Source organism: Xenopus laevis, chromosome 8S (genome assembly GCF_017654675.1).
Source record: "Xenopus laevis strain J_2021 chromosome 8S, Xenopus_laevis_v10.1, whole genome shotgun sequence".
In the NCBI taxonomy this organism is placed as follows: domain Eukaryota; kingdom Metazoa; phylum Chordata; class Amphibia; order Anura; family Pipidae; genus Xenopus; species Xenopus laevis.
The window spans coordinates 44563458-44586213 of record NC_054386.1 but is presented as its reverse complement, the minus strand read 5'-3'; the positions used below and the strand labels follow the sequence as shown (position 1 = coordinate 44586213).

Sequence of the window (22756 nt, the reverse complement as noted above, 5' to 3'; positions counted from 1 at the left end):
GCCCTTTAATGCCACTAGACTTCTCCCAAGAGACCTTCATATCTTCTGAAATAGTTACAATTGTTCCTTTGCTGAATTAAATTAATACAAATGTATTCAAGTACAGCTGCTCATTGTTCTTGGCTCTCTGCCAAAAAGCCTCTTATTTTAATTAGGTTTCAGAAATGTATCTTTTTCTGGCGTCAGTGCAGGAGATCACAGAAGAACTCTGGACTTTTAAACAAAATCGGGACTGTCCCGCAGAAAACAGATAGTTAGGAGGTTGTGCTAGGCAACAGCTTAAAGCACACAGACACAGGCTCTGTGGCTGCTCCACTAAAGGGAACTGCTGCAAAAGGGTGGTAAGTGCAGGGATTCCGCACTACCTCCCTTCTCACCGGCAATTTACATTATTGCCAGTAGGTGATCAGTTGCCAACACAATAGGATATTTATCACAGGAGAATATTCTCATATGGCATTGCCCTTTATTTCTGGAAGTTCATGTAGTGCTTATGAAGCTTTTCCTATGCAAGCCCAACTGAATAAGCTCCTGGTGTGTCTGATTGTTGCGTACACAAGACCCCAGGGTCGGACTGGGCCAGCGGAACAACTGGAAAAAAAAAAAAACAGATCCGCAGGCTTCTTCCTGCCGTGACCTCCCTTTTTTGGGCGGTTGCAGCAAAACCAGTGCAGACACGCGCGTGGGGGGGGGGTGCTGAGACAGCTGCTCTTGTGGGCCCCGGGCCCCCCAGTCTGACTCTGCAAGTCCCTGCCCTTAAATCATGAGTGGCTATGTAGAGACCAGCATTTGGTATCTGACCATTAAATTGTGCTAGTATATATATTATTTGAGAGTAGTAGCCTAAGTGATGTAACTGAAAATAAAAGTCCAGTCCAAAGATTTTATACATTTATTTCAAGCTTTCTGTTCAACAGTAAAAAAAAAGAATAAAAAAAAAAAGTTTGTGGCAGATGAATAATGGGAATGAGTCTTGCCCATAGCTATACAATGCAAGTATATCAGACGCATACCCATTATCCTGTTTTTAGACATTAAACCTTTCCTAGTAAAACAACTCAAACTTTAGACTTGTTGCAATACACAGTTCACATTACATAAAAAATCAGCATAATATTGCAGGAATATAAGAACAATTCATTAGTACCCCACCCGCTGAAGTTCTCACACCACATGATCTGTTTGCCGATATGTCCATATGAGGACTTGAAACTCTTTACCCTGTTGCTAGTCACAGGGCAAAGTGCTTTCCTTTCCATTCCCTCAAACAAAGAGGCAATTACAGTTCAGGATATCAGAAAGCGTCAATCTCTCTCACAGTGCCCTCATGGAGAAAATAAAACTAACACCAGCCTGCTAACCATGATCACATTCAGTGTCCCTCAATATAGATCTGAAGCTGCAGGTTGCCTTGATTTCACTGCTACAGCCGAGAACAAAACTTCTTTAAAAGCTAAAAAAAATTGTGCGTATATCAGCTTCACCTGAAAATTGCTCATTAGTCTGCTACGTATCCTTTCATCCCTTTAGTAACAATTAAGGTCCATGTGTAGTATCACTCAATCCTGCAATGGTCTCGGTGTGCCCATCCGATGGAATGCAATTACTGGTAAGAAACGTCTAAAAATGAACAAAAGAAAAATCACAAAATCAAAAAAGCTCAGCAGAGAAGCTTGAATGGATCTTCATTCTGAATACAAATGGATTCCAGAACTAAATTCCTTTATTGTTCTTTCTAGTAGAGCCTTCTGAAGCTATGTAAATGCGTCAGTTGCAAGAATGATTTATGGATAGCTATGAAGAAGAAAGCAGGTGTTGGTAGTGAAGGAGGCAGATAGCACATTCTTATATATTTCACATGGCTAAATTGGGATGTTGTCCATCAGCTTACCAAGTACAGAGACTGGAACGCTAGCAGAGATGGTGGAAGTCTAAAGCAAGTGTCCCAAATAGTATGGCCTTTACAACAAGCTGCGTGAACTAGGCAAAGGCAGACAGCAACATATTGTAGGTCACTACAATGTAAGGCAGGACCCTGCGGCTGCAGGGGAGCCCAGGAGGGATAGGGGCTTCATGAGGGAATTCATATAGCCATTTCAATAAAACAAGTCAACCTCTAGACATTTTGGAGGCCTGAAAAATATTTTGCTATGGGGCCCATTAATGTCTAGTTACGCCACTGATGTGTTGGGCAAGCCAATTGAATACTGAAGCGATTACAGCTACACAAGGGCACAATAATCTCTCTCTATACAGAAGAGAACAATAGAATTTTGAATTAGTAAAAATAAGCAAAGAGCTTTCAACCGCAGGGAGACATGGACCTTGAAATAAAATCTGACATTAATACACCCTGTTGTGCAGTTTGTCTTTTCTACACAAGCACAGAGCAAATCCTCACACTTGTGCATTTTTTAGTTCATTGGCAGTTTCATGTCACAGAAGTGGCATTTTCAATGAAATGGCTCCAGGGTGCATTCATACTCTCTTCCATCTTCGCAGAGTCCAGCACCCAAAGTCTCACTGCATTCTCCAGTGCCCATTAACGGATGTGGGCCATCTCTTCCAAGAATGGAGTTTTCATGCAGCCTGTGCAGAGCTGATCCATCCACAGTGGCGCTTCATGCTGCAGAGGGGTGCGGCGGGGGAAGAAAGTGTAGCTTAGGTCATAGTTTAAGAGGCAGCTGATAGAGGCCATGTAAAGATCTGAAAAGCGGCAGAGACGACGGGAGAAGTAGGTGGGGTTATGGCAGGTCCGGAAGATACTACCAAACTGCGGGTTGAAGAGATTCTTGGTTACAGCCCTGAAACAAAAATAATTAAATAAATAATAATGTCAAAAAATAATTATGTCAAAGCAAGAAAGATGTCAACCCATTATGTGCTCTAATGCATTATTGCATATTGCAATATTAGTAATGTGTATTTATTGTATCTCAATAATGCATTAGTGACAGTAATGTGACATTACATTACTACACTGCAAAGTCATAGCAACCAATCAATATCAAGAACAAATTGTTCATTTTTTTTTAATGTTCCAAAGCCTCTTCCCTGTTTAAGTAAAGGGTTAAAGGCTTACATTAAAAACTGTAGAACAGCTCTCTGCACCACAGTTATATTCAAGGGGTGGTTCACATTTTAGCATATTTTTAGAATGTTATAGAATGGCCAATTTGAAGCAACTTCCCAATTGGTCTTCATTATTTATTTTTTATATTTTTTTAATTATTTTCCTTCTTTCTACAATGTATTGTTACTGCTATTTTTTATCACTCATCTTTCTATTCATGCTCTCTCCTATTCATAATCCAGCCTCTTATTCAAATGAATGCATGGTTGCTAGGCAGTTTGGACCATAGCAACCAGACTGCTGGAATTGCAAACTGGAGAGCTGCTGAATAAAAAACAAATTAACAAATCACAAATATCACTCTCTCTACGTCATGCTAAAATTTAATTTAAAGGTGTACAGCCCCTTTATAACAGCTTGAAACATACTGCTTTGAATTTCACAATGCAATGATGCATGAACCTGTTTATAAACAGTATGCTATTCCAGAATAAAAGCTCACTGTGAAGATGATGACATTTTCTCTCCCATGGGAAATCTGCATTCCATCTTGGAAACTAACCTCAGCAAGTCTTGAGTCATAATTACATTACACAAATATGCTTCTTTCTATGGACATGCAAGAAACAATACCTTAGCTCGTGTCTCTCCTTCATCCAATCCTGCTGTACCAGCTGAGACTCTGGGTCCTTGAAATTCTGCAATGTACAGAACAAACCATGAATTAACTTGGATTGAAACCATTTGTAACTACTGGATATGCTTGGTACTTTATAAATGATAATGGTAGATTTAAAGTGCTCTATTTAAAGAAAAAGCATAAAAGGTATGTATTGACCATGATGCTTAAGGGGGTGATTTCTTGTTAAGAAACCCAGCTAGATCTTTGCTGCATGCTGAAACTGAGCTATCTTTGGTAACTGGGAACCTTCCTTGAGAATAGCTCTAGAGCTACTAGTAGCAGCTACTTGTCATGGCTACAAACAGTAACTACATGTGTTTTAGAAGAGGCAATTCTCAGTATTGTCTATGGCAAGGTATTTTTTAGCCACAACGAGTAGCTGCTACTAGTGGTTTTGGCGTAGCTCCAGAGCTACTTAGTAGTAGCTACTTGTGGCTACAGAATGCCAAAAAAATACCCTGCCATAGGCAATACTGAGTATTGCCTCTGCTAAAAAAACATGTAGTGTCTTAGCAAAGCAAATTATCACGATAGCGCAAATTATCACTACATCGCAAAATCGCCTGCGCTAATGCACACGCGGCGATGCGTTTTCAATAGTCGCCGAGGCAACTTTGGGGGACTATTGAAAAAGCATCTCCGCGTGTGCATTAGCGCAGGCGATTTTGCGCTGTAGCCTATGGGGAAAAGACGCTGAGGTCGTTTGGGGAGATAGTCGCGCAAAAGACGTGGCGATAAGTCGCCAGGCGACAAAATCTCCTCGTCTGGCCTTACCCTTAGGCTAGGGCCACACAGGAAGATTCAGGGAGATTGGTCGCCTGGCGATTAGTCGCTGCGTCTTTGAGGCGACTAAACTCCCTGTCTGGCTTGCTGGTATCTTGCACCCGCTAGCGCTAAAGTCGCCTGCGCCTATTCACACGCGGCAATACGTTTTTCAAAGTCGCTCGAAATTGCCTCACGAGGCAATTTCAAGCGACTTTGAAAAACGTGTCGCCGCATGTGAATAGGTGCAGGCGACTTTAGTGCTAGCCGTTGCAAGATACCAGCAAGCCATTCGGGGAGATTAGACGCGGCGATTAGTCGCCAGGCGACTAATCTCCCTGAAATCTTCCCGTGTGGCCCAGCCCTTAGTCAGGCCATGCAGAGTAATTTGTGGAAAGTGTATGCCCCTGAATGTGCAATGTCCCTATTATCAAGTTGCATACATATGACAAATGTAAGTGTTACTCGCCAGGACCTAGGAGTAAGCAGAGTAGGCACGTGCCTAGGGTGCAAAGCTGGGGGGAGCACCAGGCACGTATCTTCTCTGCTGCCTACCCCATGAACGGTCCCTGCTCTTTCCGACTGCTTCTTCTCTCTCCCAGTTATCCTGCACTTCCGCTTGTGTGGCGTGTTGTTTCTCGCATACGCAAGTGCCGTATTTCTTGCACGGGTGAGCTCTGCGTCGATTTTTTCATGTGCACCCAGCCGGCACTGCGACCGGCCAGGTTGCCTAGGGCACCTGGCCGGTCTGGCTCTGTTACTCACAGTACCTAACACCTCACCCATTGCCAGAGAACATTGCCATTGCCAGAGGATCATCGAATGATACAGACCTGCATACGCTCCAAGAGGCCAGTCAGTGCTTGCAGCCAAGTCAGCGACTGGGAATACTGTTCTGTGTTAACTATCTTGGTTTCAGTCTCTAGTTCCGGCACTATAGCCCCTGTCCTCCAACCGTGACGCAGCATAAGGTCCTAAACGTAAGAACATGATTTAATGGGAGTGAGACCACTTTAAATCAAACATACTTTGTGGGCTTGCAGTCTAATGCACTTACCGCAAGGTCACTATACAGATGGTCTCCAAAATAAAGCACCTTAGAACCACGCCAGCCTGTTAAGTGAATGAAGTCAAACAAGTTACCCTAAGAAAATAAATAGAAAATAGATTAATCTATGCTTCTGAACACATATATATTTAAACTATATCATCATCATCGTCACAATGTTATTCTTTATGAGAAGTTGATTTCAAAGTACAGAAATAAATGATTAAAAAGTTGAACTTGATGGACGTGTGTTAACCTAACTTACTATGTTACTATGATTTTATAGAACAGGTTCAAATACTGGCCTTATGGTCTTTGTAACATATAGTTTCTAGCAATTTTGATTTCTATGCAGAGTTTTGTCAACAATTATTTTTTCATCAATCCCTCAGCCCCCTGTCAAAATGGCCCTCTCTGTATTGAAACCTTAAATCTGAGGCCTGGGAGGGTGCTGACATATCAACCGACACAGACAAGCAGACTGACGTTTTAACAAAGCTTTTGTTCAGCCGGCCTACATGGAAATCACGTAGCCCTGGTGTGTAATGGTGGGAATGCTTAGATTGCTGGTCGCTGGGTGGAAAGTCAGTGACAAAGCTTTAAATGGAATGCATGGATGTGCAAAAGCAAAAATATTTAGCATGCCAAACCTGTCTGACAAGTTGTCACTCAAACAGAATGCAAGTCTGGTCTGTCTGACTAGAAGCACCTAAAACAAGTGGAGGGGATATAATCTCTAGAGTAACCTTAGGGAATAGTAATGAACAGTAATAATGGTAAATTAATAACAACCGTGGTTACCAGGGTCGGACTGGGCTGGCGGAACACCGGGAAAAAACCCAGTGCGCCCTGGCCCTAGTGGGCCCAGTCCCAGTCCTTACATGGCATCTGTTTCCGACTACCCTCCCTGGCCCCCAGCGCAATTGAACGAAAAAGAAGGTAGGCGCGGGGGGGGGGGGATGTTGCGGCTCCAGAAGGGGGCCAAAGGACGTTTTCTGTCTGGGGGGTCCGGGGGGGGGGCGATGGAGGGCCCCAAGGCAGCAGCCCCAGTGTGCCCCGGGTCCCCCAGTCCAATGCTGGTGTTCAAATGAACTACAGATCTACAGATATTTGTTAGCTAAAAAATATGTTTTTTTGTATTCACTGGGTTTAAAAGGAGTCTTATCACCAGTAGTTTTTTTCAGGGTGAACCCTGGTGAAAAATTTTGCTCATCATTTCTAAAATTGCCAGGCTTCCTTCCTGGCTTCCTCATTTGTTACATGCTTGATCGTGAACTAGTGGATGGGCCTGAAGGGGGTCTAATTGACCATCTGTGCCCCGGGCCCCATCCAAACAAGATACATATGAGAGTGTGAAAGTGCTCATGGCCCAGTGTGAAAACCTGCAGACTCTCCAACTTGCCTCATTTCTGACTCGAAAAATTCAGCTGCATCAGTGTTATAGTTAGACAATAACTGAAAGGGCTACAGGTTGAAAAAAAATGTGTTCTACTTTACAGCTGTGTTCTATTTTAAGAAGCAATAATGTACACTTCCAGGAACACAGTTACCGTATATACTCGCGTATAAGCCGAGTTTTTCAGCACCCAAAATGTGCTGAAAAACTCTACCTCGGCTTATACGCGGGTCAGCTAAAAAGGTTGACGCTTACTCAGTGTGACTCCTCCGTGCTGCCCGTACTTCTCCCCGCTCGTGGCTTCCTCAGCCCCTCCCCTCTAAGCTCTCGTCACACAGTACTCCTCAGCCCTTCCCCTTTTTGCAATGTGTGCGCATTACCGTATTGCGAGAGGCGTAGGCCGTGTCAGTGAATGTGTGACAGGAGCGGGGGCAGAGAGGAGGGGGAACAAACTGATCGGCACAATGCGGAATTGTTTGTGTTTGTAGTGTGTGTTGCCGTGGGATAGTGTGGTTGTAGGGAAGGTTCTGGTATAGAGGACAAGACGTTTACTAAAGAGCTGGACCAGTGGATCGAGCAGCTGAATGACTGCAAGCAACTCAACGAGAGCCAAGTGCGCACCCTGTGCGAGAAGGTGAGACCGGCCCTGCGTAGCAACGTCTGTAAACACTCCACATACACGCACATAGGTGTATAGCGCTCACAGCATCATAGCGTAACATGCATGATGTCATGAAGGGAACACATCTGTATATAAACGCTTATAAGGACATTTGCTTATGTAGCAAATCTAGTTTATGTCCGTACATGCACGTCCCACACATAAATAATACATCCATACACCCATCAGGGGTTGCTGAGGGTTACCAAAACTGGAGCAAACTTTTCACCTGCAATTGCTACTATTGCTACCCATACAAGGATTTCCTTGTTCATATGGGGGAAAGCACAGCAGTTCATGATCCCTGCAGCTAAATGCCTTTTAAAGGTACAAATATAAAAATTATTTTTGATGAGTGCCTTCCTTAAATCATTTTCGTTTTTTGTAATCTAGCCTGTGGTCAGTAAACACATGGCATAAAGCAAAAATAGTACCAGTTTCTCACCCCTAGGCTTATACACGAGTCAATAAATTTTTCCAGTTTTCTTAGGTAAATTAGGTACCTCGGCTTATACACGGGTCGGCTTATACACGAGTATATACGGTAAATCACATTCATAGTGATACATTTTCATTTGGATCGCAGTGTTCCCAAGTCAGTTATAGATGAATAGCTCTAGGGAACAGAATTTTTCATCCTAGGCCTGCTTGTATTATTCATCTGGCAGACATCCCTTTTGAGAATCCGCGTCACTAATAAAACATTGCCTAAAATAATGTAATTCCTGTATTACAGGGGGTCTGGATGGAATCCAAGGCTCAGCAGTTGTCCAAGCCTAAAGAAAACACATTACATCCTGCAACCTTGCAAAAAAACAGTTCTACAATTATTCAGAAGGCCACAAATATGTAAGCAAAGATGTCTCAGTTGTTTGAAGATGGCGAAAAAAGCAATTATGGCTGAGGCCGGCAATGATCTAAGGAGGGGCGATAGTTCATTCCCCCTCCCTGTCTTAACAAAAAAAGCACACATTCAGACTTGTATTACTGTTCTCTTGTGAATATGCACCACCAAACCTTATGTCTGGTTTTAGACACATAAAATATGGCACAAATAGAACCCCATGAGGCGTACTGAAAACAACGTGATTGAAAAAGTTTGCAGTGGAAAGCAAGGGGTGCCGCAAGTAGAATAAAAAACTCCCAGCATTCCCAACCCTAATAGGCTAAATAGGTGAGGTGGATGATAGGACTTAGAACTAAGAACTATAGCAGATACCGTATAACAGGTTGTCAAAAATGAACAAGATAACTTAAATACTCAATAGTCATGTGCCAGACTGAAACCTAAGACAGAATTTTATACCCATCTTTTTACTCTACAATTAATTGTTAGGCTTATGTAGAAAATGTACATAAACACGATCTGAACTTTCAGAAATATAGTTTTTTTAATTATTTTTTTTTTTTTTTACATACCCGATTCCAGGGTTGGATTGGGCCAGCGGGGCGTCGGGAAAAAACCCGTAAGGTCCATCGGCCCAGACCCGTTCTCTGCCCTGAGCTCTATCTCCAGTTGTGTTAAAAGCAGGTACGTGCATGTGCTCGGGGGGGGGGGGGGGGGGGAGAGGGGGCATGCTGAAGGTGGCCCCCAGTCCTACCCTGCCTGATTCCACAAACTTAAGGAAACCATGATACTGCAACAAGCTACAGGTATAGGATCCCTTATCCGGAAACCCGATATCCAGAAAGCTCCGAATAGACTCCATTTCATCCAAATAATCCAAATTTTTAAAAATGATTTCCTTTTTCTCTGTAATAATAACAGTAGCTTGTACTTGATCCCAACTAAGATATAATTAATTCTTATTGGAAGCAAAACCAGCCTATTGGGTTTATTTAATGTTTAAATGAATTTCTAGTAGACTTAAGGCATGAAGACCCAAATTACGGAAAGATCCGTTATCCGGAAAACCCCAGGTCCCGAGCATTCTGGATAACAGGTCCCATACCTGTGCTTTCTAAGACTCCTTATGTTGACAATGTAATGCAACTCCCTCACCTTGTTCCATTGTGAAGTGATAAATTCTACAACTTCACCTGGGTAGTTCACCCTTAAGTGATATCATTTTTTAAATATTTGTCGCAGCCTTCTTACGCTTTCCAGCTTTCAAATAGGGGTCACCGACCCTGGCAGCTCTGTGACGGTACAATTTTATTGTTACTTTTTTTTTTTAATTAGTTTTCATTCATATGCCAGCCCTTGTGCTAAACTGGAGAAATGCTGCACAAAAAACCTAAATAATTAAAAAAACACAAATAATATAAAATGAAGACTTGCAAATTTCACTCACTACATTTTATTAAAAGTTCATTTAATGGTGAACAACCCTTTAAGACCCTCTACCTTTCATAGTAGGTGGTGCTCTGTTTCTGGAAAGACTTTAAGTGCCAGAATACACCCCTTCACAATGGAATAAGGTAAGGGTAGTGTTGCATTACAGAGAGATCCTAGGGAAGGGGGGAACTGGAAAACACACAGACAAATTATTGTTTATCATGGTTTCCTTTCGATCTGTGAAACGAGTTATGTCTGTGTACATATAAATTAAATTTTTCTTTTTAGATTTCCATACAAGCCCAGCTAAATGAGCAAATGTATGAATGGGGAGTATATTTTCCGTTACATGGCACAGAGCATTGTGAATGGTGTAAGGTTCTTTATACTAAGCATCTTTGTACCTGTTTATACACCTGTCCCTTCTCCAAACTTGTAATCTTATCCCACCTCAAGTCTCCATTCTTATCCAGCCGACGGAAAGGTCTACATAGGAACAAGAACAATGTACTGTTTATCATTACAGGAAAAAATAAATCATTAAAAAAACACCTTGAATTTAAAGGGGTGGTTCACCTTCACATTAGCTTTTAGTATGTTATAGAATGGCCAGTTCTGGGCATTTTTTCAATTGGTTGTCATTATTTATTTTTTATGGTTTTCGAATTATATGCCTTTTTCTTCTGACTCTTTCCAGCTTTCACATGGGGGTCCCTGTCCACATCTAAAAACCAAATGCTATGTAATGCTACAAATGTATTGCTACTTTTTGTTACTCAGCTTTCTAGTCAGGCCCTCTCCTATTCATATTTCAGTCCCTTATTCAAATGAATGCATGGTTGCTAGGGTAATTTGGACCCTAGCAACCAGATTGCTGAAATTGCAAACTGGAGAGCTGCTGAAAAAAAGCTAACTCTAAAAACCACACGTAATAATAATAAATGAAAACCAACTGCAAATTGCATATCACTCTCTACAACATGCTAAAAGTTAGTTTAAAGGTTAACCACCCATTAACAAACAGATTTCTATGTTCTTATGTCATACAAATATATAATATACCCTGTAATTGTATGTAGGCCATACATCGCATGGGAGGGGGGTACATCTCCAAGCCTCCAGTTGGAAAGCCCTAGTCTAAAACAATACTTAATGTGAACTTCCATTTTAACTTTGAGACTCAAATACAGTAAGTTATCCAATGCCGAATAAAATGAAGCTGTTGCAGTTCTGAGAGAAAATGTGCCTTGTCCCAAATTTTGCTGCACAGCAAAAAGTACAGTTTCTTGCAGGCCCCATTCCAAATATACTATACTATGCTTAGGGTTGTGACACTGGATCAGGAAGAATACCATTCTAGCTGAATTAACAAAACAAACTCACTTGATACAATCATTGAAGAAGTGGGGTTTATCTGCCTGGACAATGACAACATCGAAAAAATCCCTCCAGTCCTTGCCGACCATGTATTTCATTCCCTTGTCCCTGTCGGCAGAGCAAAAAGACTTAATCCACACCATGTATGTTACTTTTGAATTGAGGCTGTTTGGAGCGGAATAGTAGGCATCCGGATCCACACTGGATTTCAGACTTATTAACTTACACAAAGCTAAAGGGGCTGTTGGTGATGAGGAAAAGCTTTTTGCCTTGACTGGCCAGGCGGTGCAAGACTGCATATGTCTCGTCTCCCCTTAAGATGTACTTTTCTAAGAGAAAAAGAGAAAGTCATGACAATAACGTGTGCCAAAAAGAAGATCCCTGAGCAGCACCTGCTTAACAATGTCTATTCTAGTTAAGTGAATATGAAGCAGCTACCAGAATGTTTTATGGTTGTCTTGGAGCAAGGTTTTCCAATGTGCATTACCATTATTATCCCTTATTTATATAGCACCAACATTTTCAGTAGCACTTTACAGAGATTATACATAGAAATGAAAAGAAGTAAAACCCCTCTCTATTCAATTGACCACCAATTAAAGAAAATTCAAATATTAGTGCAGCAGTGTCAGAGTTTATTAACAGTTTCGTTAACGGTTACTAACCCAGTGTTGCTTCAATTATTGGGCAGCCATTGCTGGGTTACCCAATAAAGTGCTATGTGCTAGGTGCTAATAATTCATTAGCAATTAAAAATCATGTAACAGGATTAATTAATATTGTGCTATAAAGTGCTAGTGCTTCAAATGAAATTAAGAAGTTAACTTAAATAACCAGGATTAAAATTGACCCAGGTGAGATTAAAGTTAATTCATTATTATATATCACACATTAAAATCCATTCATTATAGAAGATTGTAAATAACTGATTAACTGTTAAAAAGTAAACTTTACTAAATTCATTAAAATTGCTGCAAATCAATTAAGGTAATCTTTGAAGACTGCATAAAAATTGGTGAGTAATAATTAATCCATACACCCCCGTTAAAGTTATAGGGTGTTAAAATACGTTTGCATAAAATTATTCAAAGGAGACCAGCATTGAAAGAGAAAGGAGGAATAGGAAAATTGTTAGAGGTGGAGAAGTCCCAAGTTCTAGCTGCCTGTATTTTTCTAAGTCTGGGACCCCACACGGAGAAGAAAGTAGGTCACTGGGGACTGTAGTCTCAATTTTACCTTGCTATCTTATAATTCGGAGAGCTAATCTTCCCTATAAAACTACAAATCCCACAGTGCCATTGGATAACAGGTAAGATTATAAAAGAAGAATCAATGCGGTCGCAAAGGTTTAAAATCAATAGGAAATTATTTTGCAATAGTAAAAATAAGGAAAGCGCCCAGGAGACTTCACAAAAAGCGCTTCCCAGTGTGCCAACACGTGTTTCGCCTGCTGGCTTTGTCAAGGCAAAATGTAAAAGTGACTCGTTTGGTGTGGTATCTTTATCACTTCCTGAATACAAAATCTCGCGATACTTGAAAATGAGATCTCGCAATGAGGTCTCGCGATACTTGGAAATGGGATCTCACGATGAGATCTTGCGATACTTGGAAATGGGATCTCACGATGAGATCTCGCAATACTTGGAAATGAGATCTCGCGATGAGATCTCGCGAGAGTTACATTGGGGAAGATATGTGTATATCGTTGCAACGATATACACATATCTTCCCCAATGTAACTCTCGCGAGATCTCATCGCGAGATCTCATTTCCAAGTATTGCGAGATCTCATTCAGGCTTCATTCAGTTTAAACCTCCAGCGCACGGGCTTGAGCATGCTTAATTTGCTCCTCTCTCCCCCTCTCTCCTCCCCTTTCTGCTATACGAGCGTCTAGAGTTGTTTACAATTCTACAGAATAAATAGTGTTATAGCTTTCACTATTGTGACTAATCTATTGGCAATAAACTGCCTCTATTGCTTTCCATCTCCTTTAACAGACTCCTCTGCCCCACACCATTCAGCATGGACAAAAGCACCATGTTAGTATTTGAAAAGCATAAATACACCTTTATAAACACAAGTGAACCTATAACTCAGGAAAAAAAAAAAAACATTTCACCCCATACTTTATTTTACACACTGGAAGGGAACTCTCAGTGACTCAGAAGATTTGCAATACAATACACCGCACATGTGAATTGCACAGAAATGGTTACACAACCATTAGAAACCCTATATTTTTGGCAACACATAAATGTTTTCACATATACAGATGTTACTACTACACTATTCTCATTTAAGACTGGCCTATGTTAAAGGATTAGTAAACCTTTAAAATAAATGAATATAAAATTGATGAGAGCGCTATTATAAGTCCTTATGTCATTTACATTCATTATTTGTTTTGCTTTTTATTCCAAACTATTAAGAGATACATGTGCTGTTAATATGAAAATAATTTGTTCCAACAGCAGCCTCTTTCTTTCTCCTGACAAATTCCTTGACTACTTGGTGGTCAGACTGTTCAGAAGCTGACCAGCAGGTGGCGATGTTGTAACAAAATTCATTCATATTAACAGAACATGTATCCCTTAATATCTTTAAATAAAAAGAAAATAAATAATGAATGTAAATTACAAAATAACATAGCAGAATAGATAAGCACTCATCATTTTTACATTCACCTATTTTAAAGGTTTACTTGTCCTTTAAATAAATATGTTTCCATTGTATTGTGAGTTATAGTGTAACTCCATATAAAGCAAAGCAGACACACCGCGCTTACACAAATATCAGTATTATCGTCAGAATGTTTTAGATGGCAGTTTGCCTGAGCTTTTAAGCAACTTGCTCTAGTGTGGACATGCAACAGTGCCAAGTACAGGCTGTGCCAGTCTCCCTCGCTCTAAAAAGAATGCTGAGGAGTCTAACCTTTTGTACAGATGGATTTGAGACCTTCCTTTGTTAATGACGTTCACCCCCAAGGCTAAGGAATGACCCTTATAATAAGGCACAGGCAAAACATTCTTTATGCAAATATGTTCATATGATTCTCAATAGGTGTATTGTTAAAGGGCTTCAGTCCCATCCCCCATAAAAACAGTGTGGCTTTTAAGAAATGCTTTTGCAGCCTGCAGATTACTTGGTAAACAGATTTGGTTCAATGCACAGCTCATACTTGCTTGCCAAAAAAATATATGCCACGTCTCCAGTTCACCAAAATGAACCTTTCTGAAAATAACCAACTAGGGCCTTGGCGTTCTGTATTCCAGGGTCACTCACCGAGATCCTGCATGATCCATTTGTACATGAAGCCTTTTATATGGACATCTCGGATTGCATCCTGCAAAAAAGAAGGGTTAACATTCAGACATTTCATTAAAGGCAACATAGACACCGAATTGTTTTCTTATACTGTAGCCATTATATTTCTTTAACGCTATGGTAACTTTAGGTCAAGAGGAGAACATTTATCCACAAAATAAACATGACCTTTTGTTTAATAAGATGCCACAAGTGGGACGGACACAAGCCAGTTTTGGAATTATTATAACCGCAAAACATCCTGCAAGTCAGGATCAAAAGACAGAACAAATCCAAAACAATTTGTTTTGACAATGTTTGTAAACCAATTAATTTTACCAAGACAGGAAAAAAAAGTAAAACAACCAAAAACATGCCTACAATAAGTACAACACAGTTTACAGCTAGCTTTAAAAGGGAAATCAACCCGAACATTTTTTTTATGAATTTAAAAAAAAAATAAGAATTGAATTGAAATCCTTTCGCATGCTTCAGATTTGATGTGTGCCACATCCCTGCAAGATGCTATTTAGATTACTACACTAACCTATGTTAATAATAATACAGGTATGGGACCTATTATCCAGGATGCTTGGGACCTGGGGTATTCCAGATAACGTATTTATACATAATTTGGATCTTCATACCTTAAAGGAACAGTAACATCAAAAAACAAGTGTTTTAAAGTAATAAAAATATTGTTTACCAATCAACTTGGTAAATATCAAAATTAGCAAGCACAGCGGTACCCTGGCCAGAAAGAGTTGTAAATACAGACTAAACATCTGCAGCATTATCCTTCATAGGCAGATGGCATGGCACAATTACTTCATGCAAATTTAGCACTACTATGTGTAGATATCAGAGTTTTAGATTTAAGCCATAAGTGGTTATTATCAAAGAACAAATATTATAGAACATGACACTAGTACAGAATTGCTGTGTTTTAGAAGACGCTCAAGGTTAAAGGCTATTCTGTTATTAGAATGTTTGCACAGAACAAGGAATACATCTGTTGTCTCATGTCACAAGTATAGTGCAAGGCCAAGAAAGACACACATAGTTTCAGAAACTACAGCATAGATACCATTCAGGACACTGTGCTGACACAGTAGTTTTACCTTATTTGGCTATTGTACTGAGACTGTGAGTCTGTCCCTAAGATGGAAATAGTGACACAATGCCACTGGATCAGCCCTATTGAAGAAGAAATGGTTAAAATGATCATCTGTTATATTGCTAATTGTTCCTTCAACGTCCTCACGAGCTTTCAGGACATATGAGCTATTATTTAATACTCTGTATTATATTATTCTGTATTAATGTATACCTCAAATAAAGCTGTCTGGTTAATATCCTGAGTGAATCTGAATGGTTCAAGTCAGGCCCAGGGGAAACTTCGGGCCAGGCTCAATTTGAGTAAGTATTTATTTAAATCTAAGAGAGACTTACTCATTGTGGGTGAGAATCATATATCCCTAGTGGAGAATCATATCGATAGACGAGCGACAATATATACAAGAATATATTCTATATATATTATATTATCCGTAAATTTGAAGACGACATCTATCCGACACTATGCCAATAAGAGAGTGTGATGCACAGGAATAGCACTAAATCAAATTAGAAGTGAGATATTCATACTTTATAATAGGATTTGGGGGCTAAATAGATATTTTAAAGGAGAACTAACCCCTAAAATTGAATAGGGCTAAAATGCAATATTATTTTATTTACTGAACTTATTGCACCAGCCTAAAATTTCCACTTCTCAATATCAGCAATGGTCCAGGACTTCAAACTTGTCCCAGGGGGTCACCATCTTAAAAAGTATCTGTAACACTTACATGTTCAGTGGGCTAGGAGCAGCTGTTGAGAAGCTAAGCTTAGGGGTTGTAGCAAATTATCAAGCAAAATGAGGTTGGTCTGTAATATAAGATGATGCTACAAGGCTAACTATTAAATGCTGATACTAACTGCACTGGTTTCTATGCTGCCATGTAAGTAATCTGTTACTAATCAGCCGTATATTGTGACATTTATATTATATGTGTACTGTATATTGTGAGCGGGTCCCTAAGCTCAGTCAGTGACAGTAGTACAGAGCTTGTGTAGTGAATCAGCAGAAAAGAAGATGGGGAGCTACTGGGGCATCTTTGGAGACACACATCTTTACTGCTAAAGGGCTGTGGTTCCCTCGGGCTGGTATAGAAGCCCAAAACATAATGTACAACATTTCTTAGCTTACTTCTTTAGTTAAACTTTAGTTCTCCTATAAAAATGTTTTAAATAATTTTAAATTTTAAATAATCTTAACACAAGCTGGCAAGGTAGGAAGCAAAGGTGAGTATCCATCTGCACACATGACATGATTACTTACACTGTATTCTTGTCATTGCAGTGTTTTGTTCCTTATTATTAATATTTTTATTATCTGCTATATAGCTCTGATACATTTACATATCATTCACCTCAATCCCTGCCCCAATGGATGTTCCAACACATTCACATTCACACACAGTAGGGTCAATTTGATCAGGATTTTTGGGGTGTGGGAGAAACCAGAGGACCTGGAAGGAAACTGAAGCAGGCACAGGGAAGCCATAAATACTCCTTTCAGATTGTGCCCAACCTGTAACTGAACACAGAACTGCAACCCTTGCCCTTTTCCCCAACATATAGCTCTAAACAAAGTTCTTTCATGTCGAAGATGTTTCCTGTTTGCATAATACTTGCATTTCTCTAAACAGTTTGTTTAATCCCTGCCCAGGCCCTGACATCCTCAATATGAGAATCTACTCGTGCAGAGGAAGACCAGAAAAAAAAAAATCGACAGAGAAGTAAAGGCCAAAGTGTCAGCAAAGGGGGAGCTGCCTATATTCAAAGCTTTACTTATTTATCTGCCTGATGCCAGGGGGTTTTAGAGTTTGGAAGGTGCAAGCAATAGTGTACTGGAATGCTATGTATAACAACATATGAAGTCCTGTAGTCTCACATGTACTCGCCTGGTTTGGGAGTAACCTGCAAACACACTGCTCCTTTGGCAAATGCACAGCAATAAAAGCACAATTAGCCCCTGACCCAAGAAAAGTACAGCACTGTTATTCCTCTCCACCTTTCTCCCCACTCTGTTTTCTGACTGCTTTAGAGTCAGGGCACACAGGCAGATTCAGGGGAATAACAGTGCTGTACCTTTCTGGGGTCAGGGGCCTGAATCGCCGGTGTGCCCTGAGCCTTACATACCTCCCAACATTTTGGAAGTAAAAAGAGGGACAAAAAAAATGTTTCCGCACGTAGCGCAGCAAATTTTTTTGGCCACACCCCTTTGTGTGGCCACACCCCCTAATTACCATGTTTGTTTGTTTTACATAATTTGGCAGGTTATGAAAGTTTGAAAATATTTCTCCTTATCTAAACTGTGTTTTTGTGTTTCAAAATTGTTACAAAGTATCTTATTTGCACCTGTTACCTGTTCTGGGCTCTCTGCTAAAAGCCAATTAAGTGAGAAACTTTGTTTCTTTTTCTGGCTGTTCAGTGCAGAGAAAAGAGGGACTTTCCAGTACAAATGAGGGACTGCGGGTTGAGCTGTCAAAAGAGGGACTGTCCCTCCGAAAAAGGGACAGTTGGGAGGTATGCTTACTGCTGCTGGAAGAATTCAGGGCAGATTAATGAAATGTCCACAACAGGTGTACTGACAGTGTAACGGAATTAGGTCAGAGGTCTTAAGAGTAAATGTTTCTGCTAATGCCTTTAAGGGCAACCCCCCCCCCAAAAAACAAACAAAAAGAAAGCAAACAAAAGTCAAGGAAATGCCAGAATGGGCACTCTCACTCTAGGAAGGCATTTAACCCTTTCCTTTAAGCATTATACAATGGAATGCAATGGTTTAAAATCCAAACTTGTAGGCAGTGGATAGGACTTGTGGAAGTCGGTATGGGTACAGACCTTAATGGAAAAGTAACAACAAAGAATGAAAAAAAGTGTTCTAAAGTCAGAGGCGGGGCGCCCTAGGCAGCCCAGCCGGCAACCTCCCCCCCCTCCCTTCCCCCGCCGCATGCGCGTTTACACTGCTCACGCATGCATGGTGCAAGCCGAGTTACAGGTCAAGTGGTAGGCATAAAAGGTAGCTGCCCCAATAGCTGCACCCTAGGCAGCTACCTCTTTTGCCCTCGCCTAGTTCCGGCCCTGCTTAAAGTAATGAAAATATAATGTACTGTTGTGCTGCACTGATAAAACTGGTGTTTTTGCTTGAGAAAGACTACTATAGTTTATATGAACAAGCCTCTATGTAACTATGGGGCTGCCATTCAAAGCTGAAAAAGGAGAAAAGGCACAGGATACACAGCATATAACAGATAAACTCTGTATACATTCAGGCCCAGATTTTTGGCGAGGCCACATAGCCTAGGGCAGCAAAAAATTAGGGGTGGCATGCCGCCCAGCCACAATATGGGGACCTGTACATCCCCATTCCACTGTGTCGTTTGCCGGCGCTTACACTTATGCACGCGTGGCAGAAGGGAGTAGTGCAGGCGCTAGGACCGCGCGCCTGCCCAGGTGCATACCCCATTCAATGCCGCCATTCGTCTGCACTTTCGTGCATGTGCTCGCGGCGGTGGGGGTTGCAGGCGGCGATCAGGCCGCATGGCCTAGGGGCGCCCAAGGAATTCGGCCCTGTATACATTGTAGTATACAATGGGATTCTTCAGAACGGTAATCCATTGTGTATTCTGTGCTTGAATGGCTGCCCCCATGGCTACATAGAAGCTTGTTTTTTGCCAGTGCACGGCAACACTACATTATATGGTCTTTCCTTTAAAACACTTTCTTTTTTTGGTGTTACTGTTCCTTTAATACAAGAAAGTTTTCCTGCTTTTTGCACCATGCACACTGACCATGTCACTTCCAGTTTGCAGCAGCAGCACTTCCAGTTTAACAATGGGCTGAGGGAAGGGTTGCAGGCATTTGCAGGATGGGTTAGGTAGTGTGTAAAGATGAGGGTTTTGGGTCCGGGTGTGGGTCAGGATTTCAAGTGCTGGACCTGCACAAGATTCTACTTTAAGGGCTATGCCGAATACGGAATATTCTTCTATGGCACTGAATAGAGAGTTAGGATTCCCAACTAGTGGATCGTAAGCAATATGTTGCTCTGGGCCTCGCCAGGCTGGCTGGGCACCCAAGGCAACCTGGCCAGGCTCCCTGCCCCCCACCCATTTGAGCATGTCCACACAATTGATCGTTGCTCACAGCTGCGCACAATTGAGCGAGCATATGCAAATAACCAAAGATAGGCTTGCCAGACTAGGGGTAGGCACATGCCTGGCGCCCACCGAGCTTTGCGTCCAAAGCATGTGCATCTTCTGCCTACCCCTAGTTCCGGCCCTGATATTGCTCAGCAACCAATTGGATGTTGCTCTCAGTAGCATTAAAGCAGGTGCTTATTTTTGAATTCCTGACTTGGAGGCAAGTTTTGGTTACATAAAAACCAGGTGAACTGCCAAATAGAGCCTCCTGAAGGCTGCCAGTCCACATAGGTGCTACCAAATAGCCAATCACAGCACATATTTGGCATCTCCACTGACTTTTTTCATTCTTGCATTGCTCCCCAACTCTTTTTAAATATAAATGTGGCTCATGGGTTAGAAAAAGTTGGGGACCCCTGAGACAGAGCATTTTCAGTCTGGCAGTGTTTTTGCCAAAGGCAAGACCTACCTCTCTGCTTGCACAATGTCTGAATTTTTTACATAAAGCACCTTGTGTAGCCATCCTGCTAACATGGCTATTATTTAAATTGTGCAAAGTATATTCTGTGTAAAATAATATTTCTGGACTTGTAGTTCTATTAATCTTCAGCACTGAAACAGTTAATTGCTGAAGACCTTGCTGGGCTTGCAGTTTCCCTCCCACAGGAAGAAGAAAGATTCCTGCCACCAATAGGAGAGCAGCTTTCAGACTGAGGAGTTGCAGCCAATGAGAGAAAGACTGACTTCTGAAAGAAGGAAAAGGAAGAGGGAGAACTTCCAGGAAGGCAGAGGAGATCTGGGGAAGATAGAGATATACCCAGAGCTGTGCTGCATGTGAGAAGGAATCCTCTCTTCACAGGGACCAGTGACTGTCTGCTATCTGAAGAGGAGTGTTACAGATCACATCACATGGTGACTGCTTAGTCTGCTCAATATCTGGAGAAACTGTAAGCAGTTTTTCAGTGAGTGCTACCTGTTGATTTTGACTCTCACTTAATCAGGCATTGCAGGGCTTTATACAAGCCAGTAACAATTAGGACTAGAGACAGGACTTTTATATCTGCCTGCCTGCAATCCATTCTGAAGGGTAAAGGCCTATTTGGAGAGGATTATTCATATATCACCAATATTCATATATCGCCAATAATTCAGCTTGTGTCATTTTCTGCGTGTGCTCTCCTGAGTGAAGCCTCCCACTACAGCCTGGTGGATCACAACTACTGTTTATTTGCCTTGTGGATTACAAATACTGGTTTATATATGAGCTCCAACTGCCGGCCTTACTGCTATTATTAACACTGGCCAGTGTTCAGGGAATTTGACTTAAACATTATCTGAGTTGACTAGATCAGTCTGTTTATTATTCATTGTCATTTTCTAACATTTGATATTACATTAGTGGTATAACTGTGTGTTCAGATGCTTTGACTTATTTGTTGAAACATATTGCTAAAAGAGAGATTGTTCAATTTATCCTTATTACTGGGTCTTCGGATCTGATAAAAGTGCTTGCATTTACACTGCTGGTTTATGTGTATCACTGGGGGTTGTGGGTGTCACCAGAGGTGGACGAGAGCAGGACCCATCTAACACAGCTACACCTACGGGTGCGCTACATTTGGGGGCTCGTCCGGGATCCTTGCTCCGCCCAGAACTCCGCCCCTATTTCCCTAGACCAAGTGTTAAAGTGATATGGAAGGCAAAATGAACCCAGAAACCGCTGCAAAGTGGTGTAAACAGCACAATGCTCAGCCAGAACACTGCTTAGTTTTCATGTTGCCAGACACTGAATGGACTGAAATACAAATACGTCAAGTAGCTGAGTCCTTACCAGTGGTTGGCCGTGGATTCATATTAAAAGGGGCACTACTTCACTAGTAGAAGGAATACCTGTGGAAACAGTACCGCCTTCTACAACAGAGGTTGAATTTTCACTACCCAGTAATGCCATAGGACCAGAAGTTCTGAATGCTTTGGGGAGTCTTGTAGAAAAATGGCTGAAGCCTACACAGCCATTTACTGGATTTGGGTACCGCAAGTTACGTTTCTTTTCCGGCAAGCAACCCACCCCTCAGGGAGAGGAAGACTTTGAATCCTGGATGGATCAGGCTTCACAGGCCATAGAAGAATGGGACATTCCGGAACCCCAAAAAAAACAAAGAATTGCTGAAAGTTTAAAAGGATTAGCTGCTGACACCATACGCAACTTAAAGATGAGCAAGTATGATTGTACATCTAAAGACTATTTAGAAGTGCTGCATGATGTGTTCGGGAGAACAGAGAAGGCTTCTGACATTCTGTACCAGTTTGAGCATACATACCAAGAGGTTGGTGAAAAGCTATCTGATTATATTAATCGCTTAGACAAAATACTCCACCAGATCATCCTAAAGAAGGGAGTGGACCCAAAAGTAGCAGATCAGGTGAGGATTGGTCAGATTTTGCAAGGAGCTCAAGCTCTGGATCCCATTATGTGGAAACTGAGGATGAGAGGCAGAAGAGAAACTCTCACCTATTCACAGTTGGTCAAAGAAGTGAGGGAAGAGGAAGCACTGCTGGAAGCCAAATCTCAGACTTCAACTCAAGTTGCAAGCAGAAGTAAGCCGGAGCTTGCTACAGTACATACCACCCAAACAGGAGGCATGGTCCCAAATGTTGTGAGTACTGAGGTGTCACAGCTACAAGCACAAGTGTCTACACTAACAGAAGCAATAACCCAAGTTACCAGATCCGTTGCAGAGTTGCAGAAGATTGTGGTAGTTTTAGCGGAAGGGAAGGATACCCCTGCAAAAGCACCTACAATGAGACCTAAGGGAGAATCTGCAAAGCCCAGATCCATAGCTATTTCTGGATTTTGTTTCCGCTGTGGAGAAACAGGGCATATAAAGCGACAATGTCCTAATGCTGAAAACTTGCGAAAAGTAAATGA

General features: G+C 41.4%; 1 protein-coding gene across 3 annotated transcripts in view; it reads right to left on the bottom strand.

The window, feature by feature from the left end:
- Positions 1-877: 877 nt before the first annotated feature.
- nt5dc2.S (5'-nucleotidase domain containing 2) overlaps positions 878-22756 on the bottom strand; it is a 73968-nt gene continuing 52089 nt past the window's right edge. For 2 of the 3 annotated variants that reach the window (XM_041574236.1, XM_018232018.2), the window contains exons 7-14: positions 14561-14621; positions 11504-11606; positions 11284-11385; positions 10305-10386; positions 5575-5661; positions 5351-5491; positions 3707-3771; positions 879-2804 (exon numbers count right to left, since the gene is read on the bottom strand). In XM_041574236.1, the coding sequence (XP_041430170.1) occupies positions 2543-2804; positions 3707-3771; positions 5351-5491; positions 5575-5661; positions 10305-10386; positions 11284-11385; positions 11504-11606; positions 14561-14621 (903 nt within the window). In that variant the 3' untranslated portion in view covers positions 879-2542. 3 annotated transcript variants of the gene reach the window in all.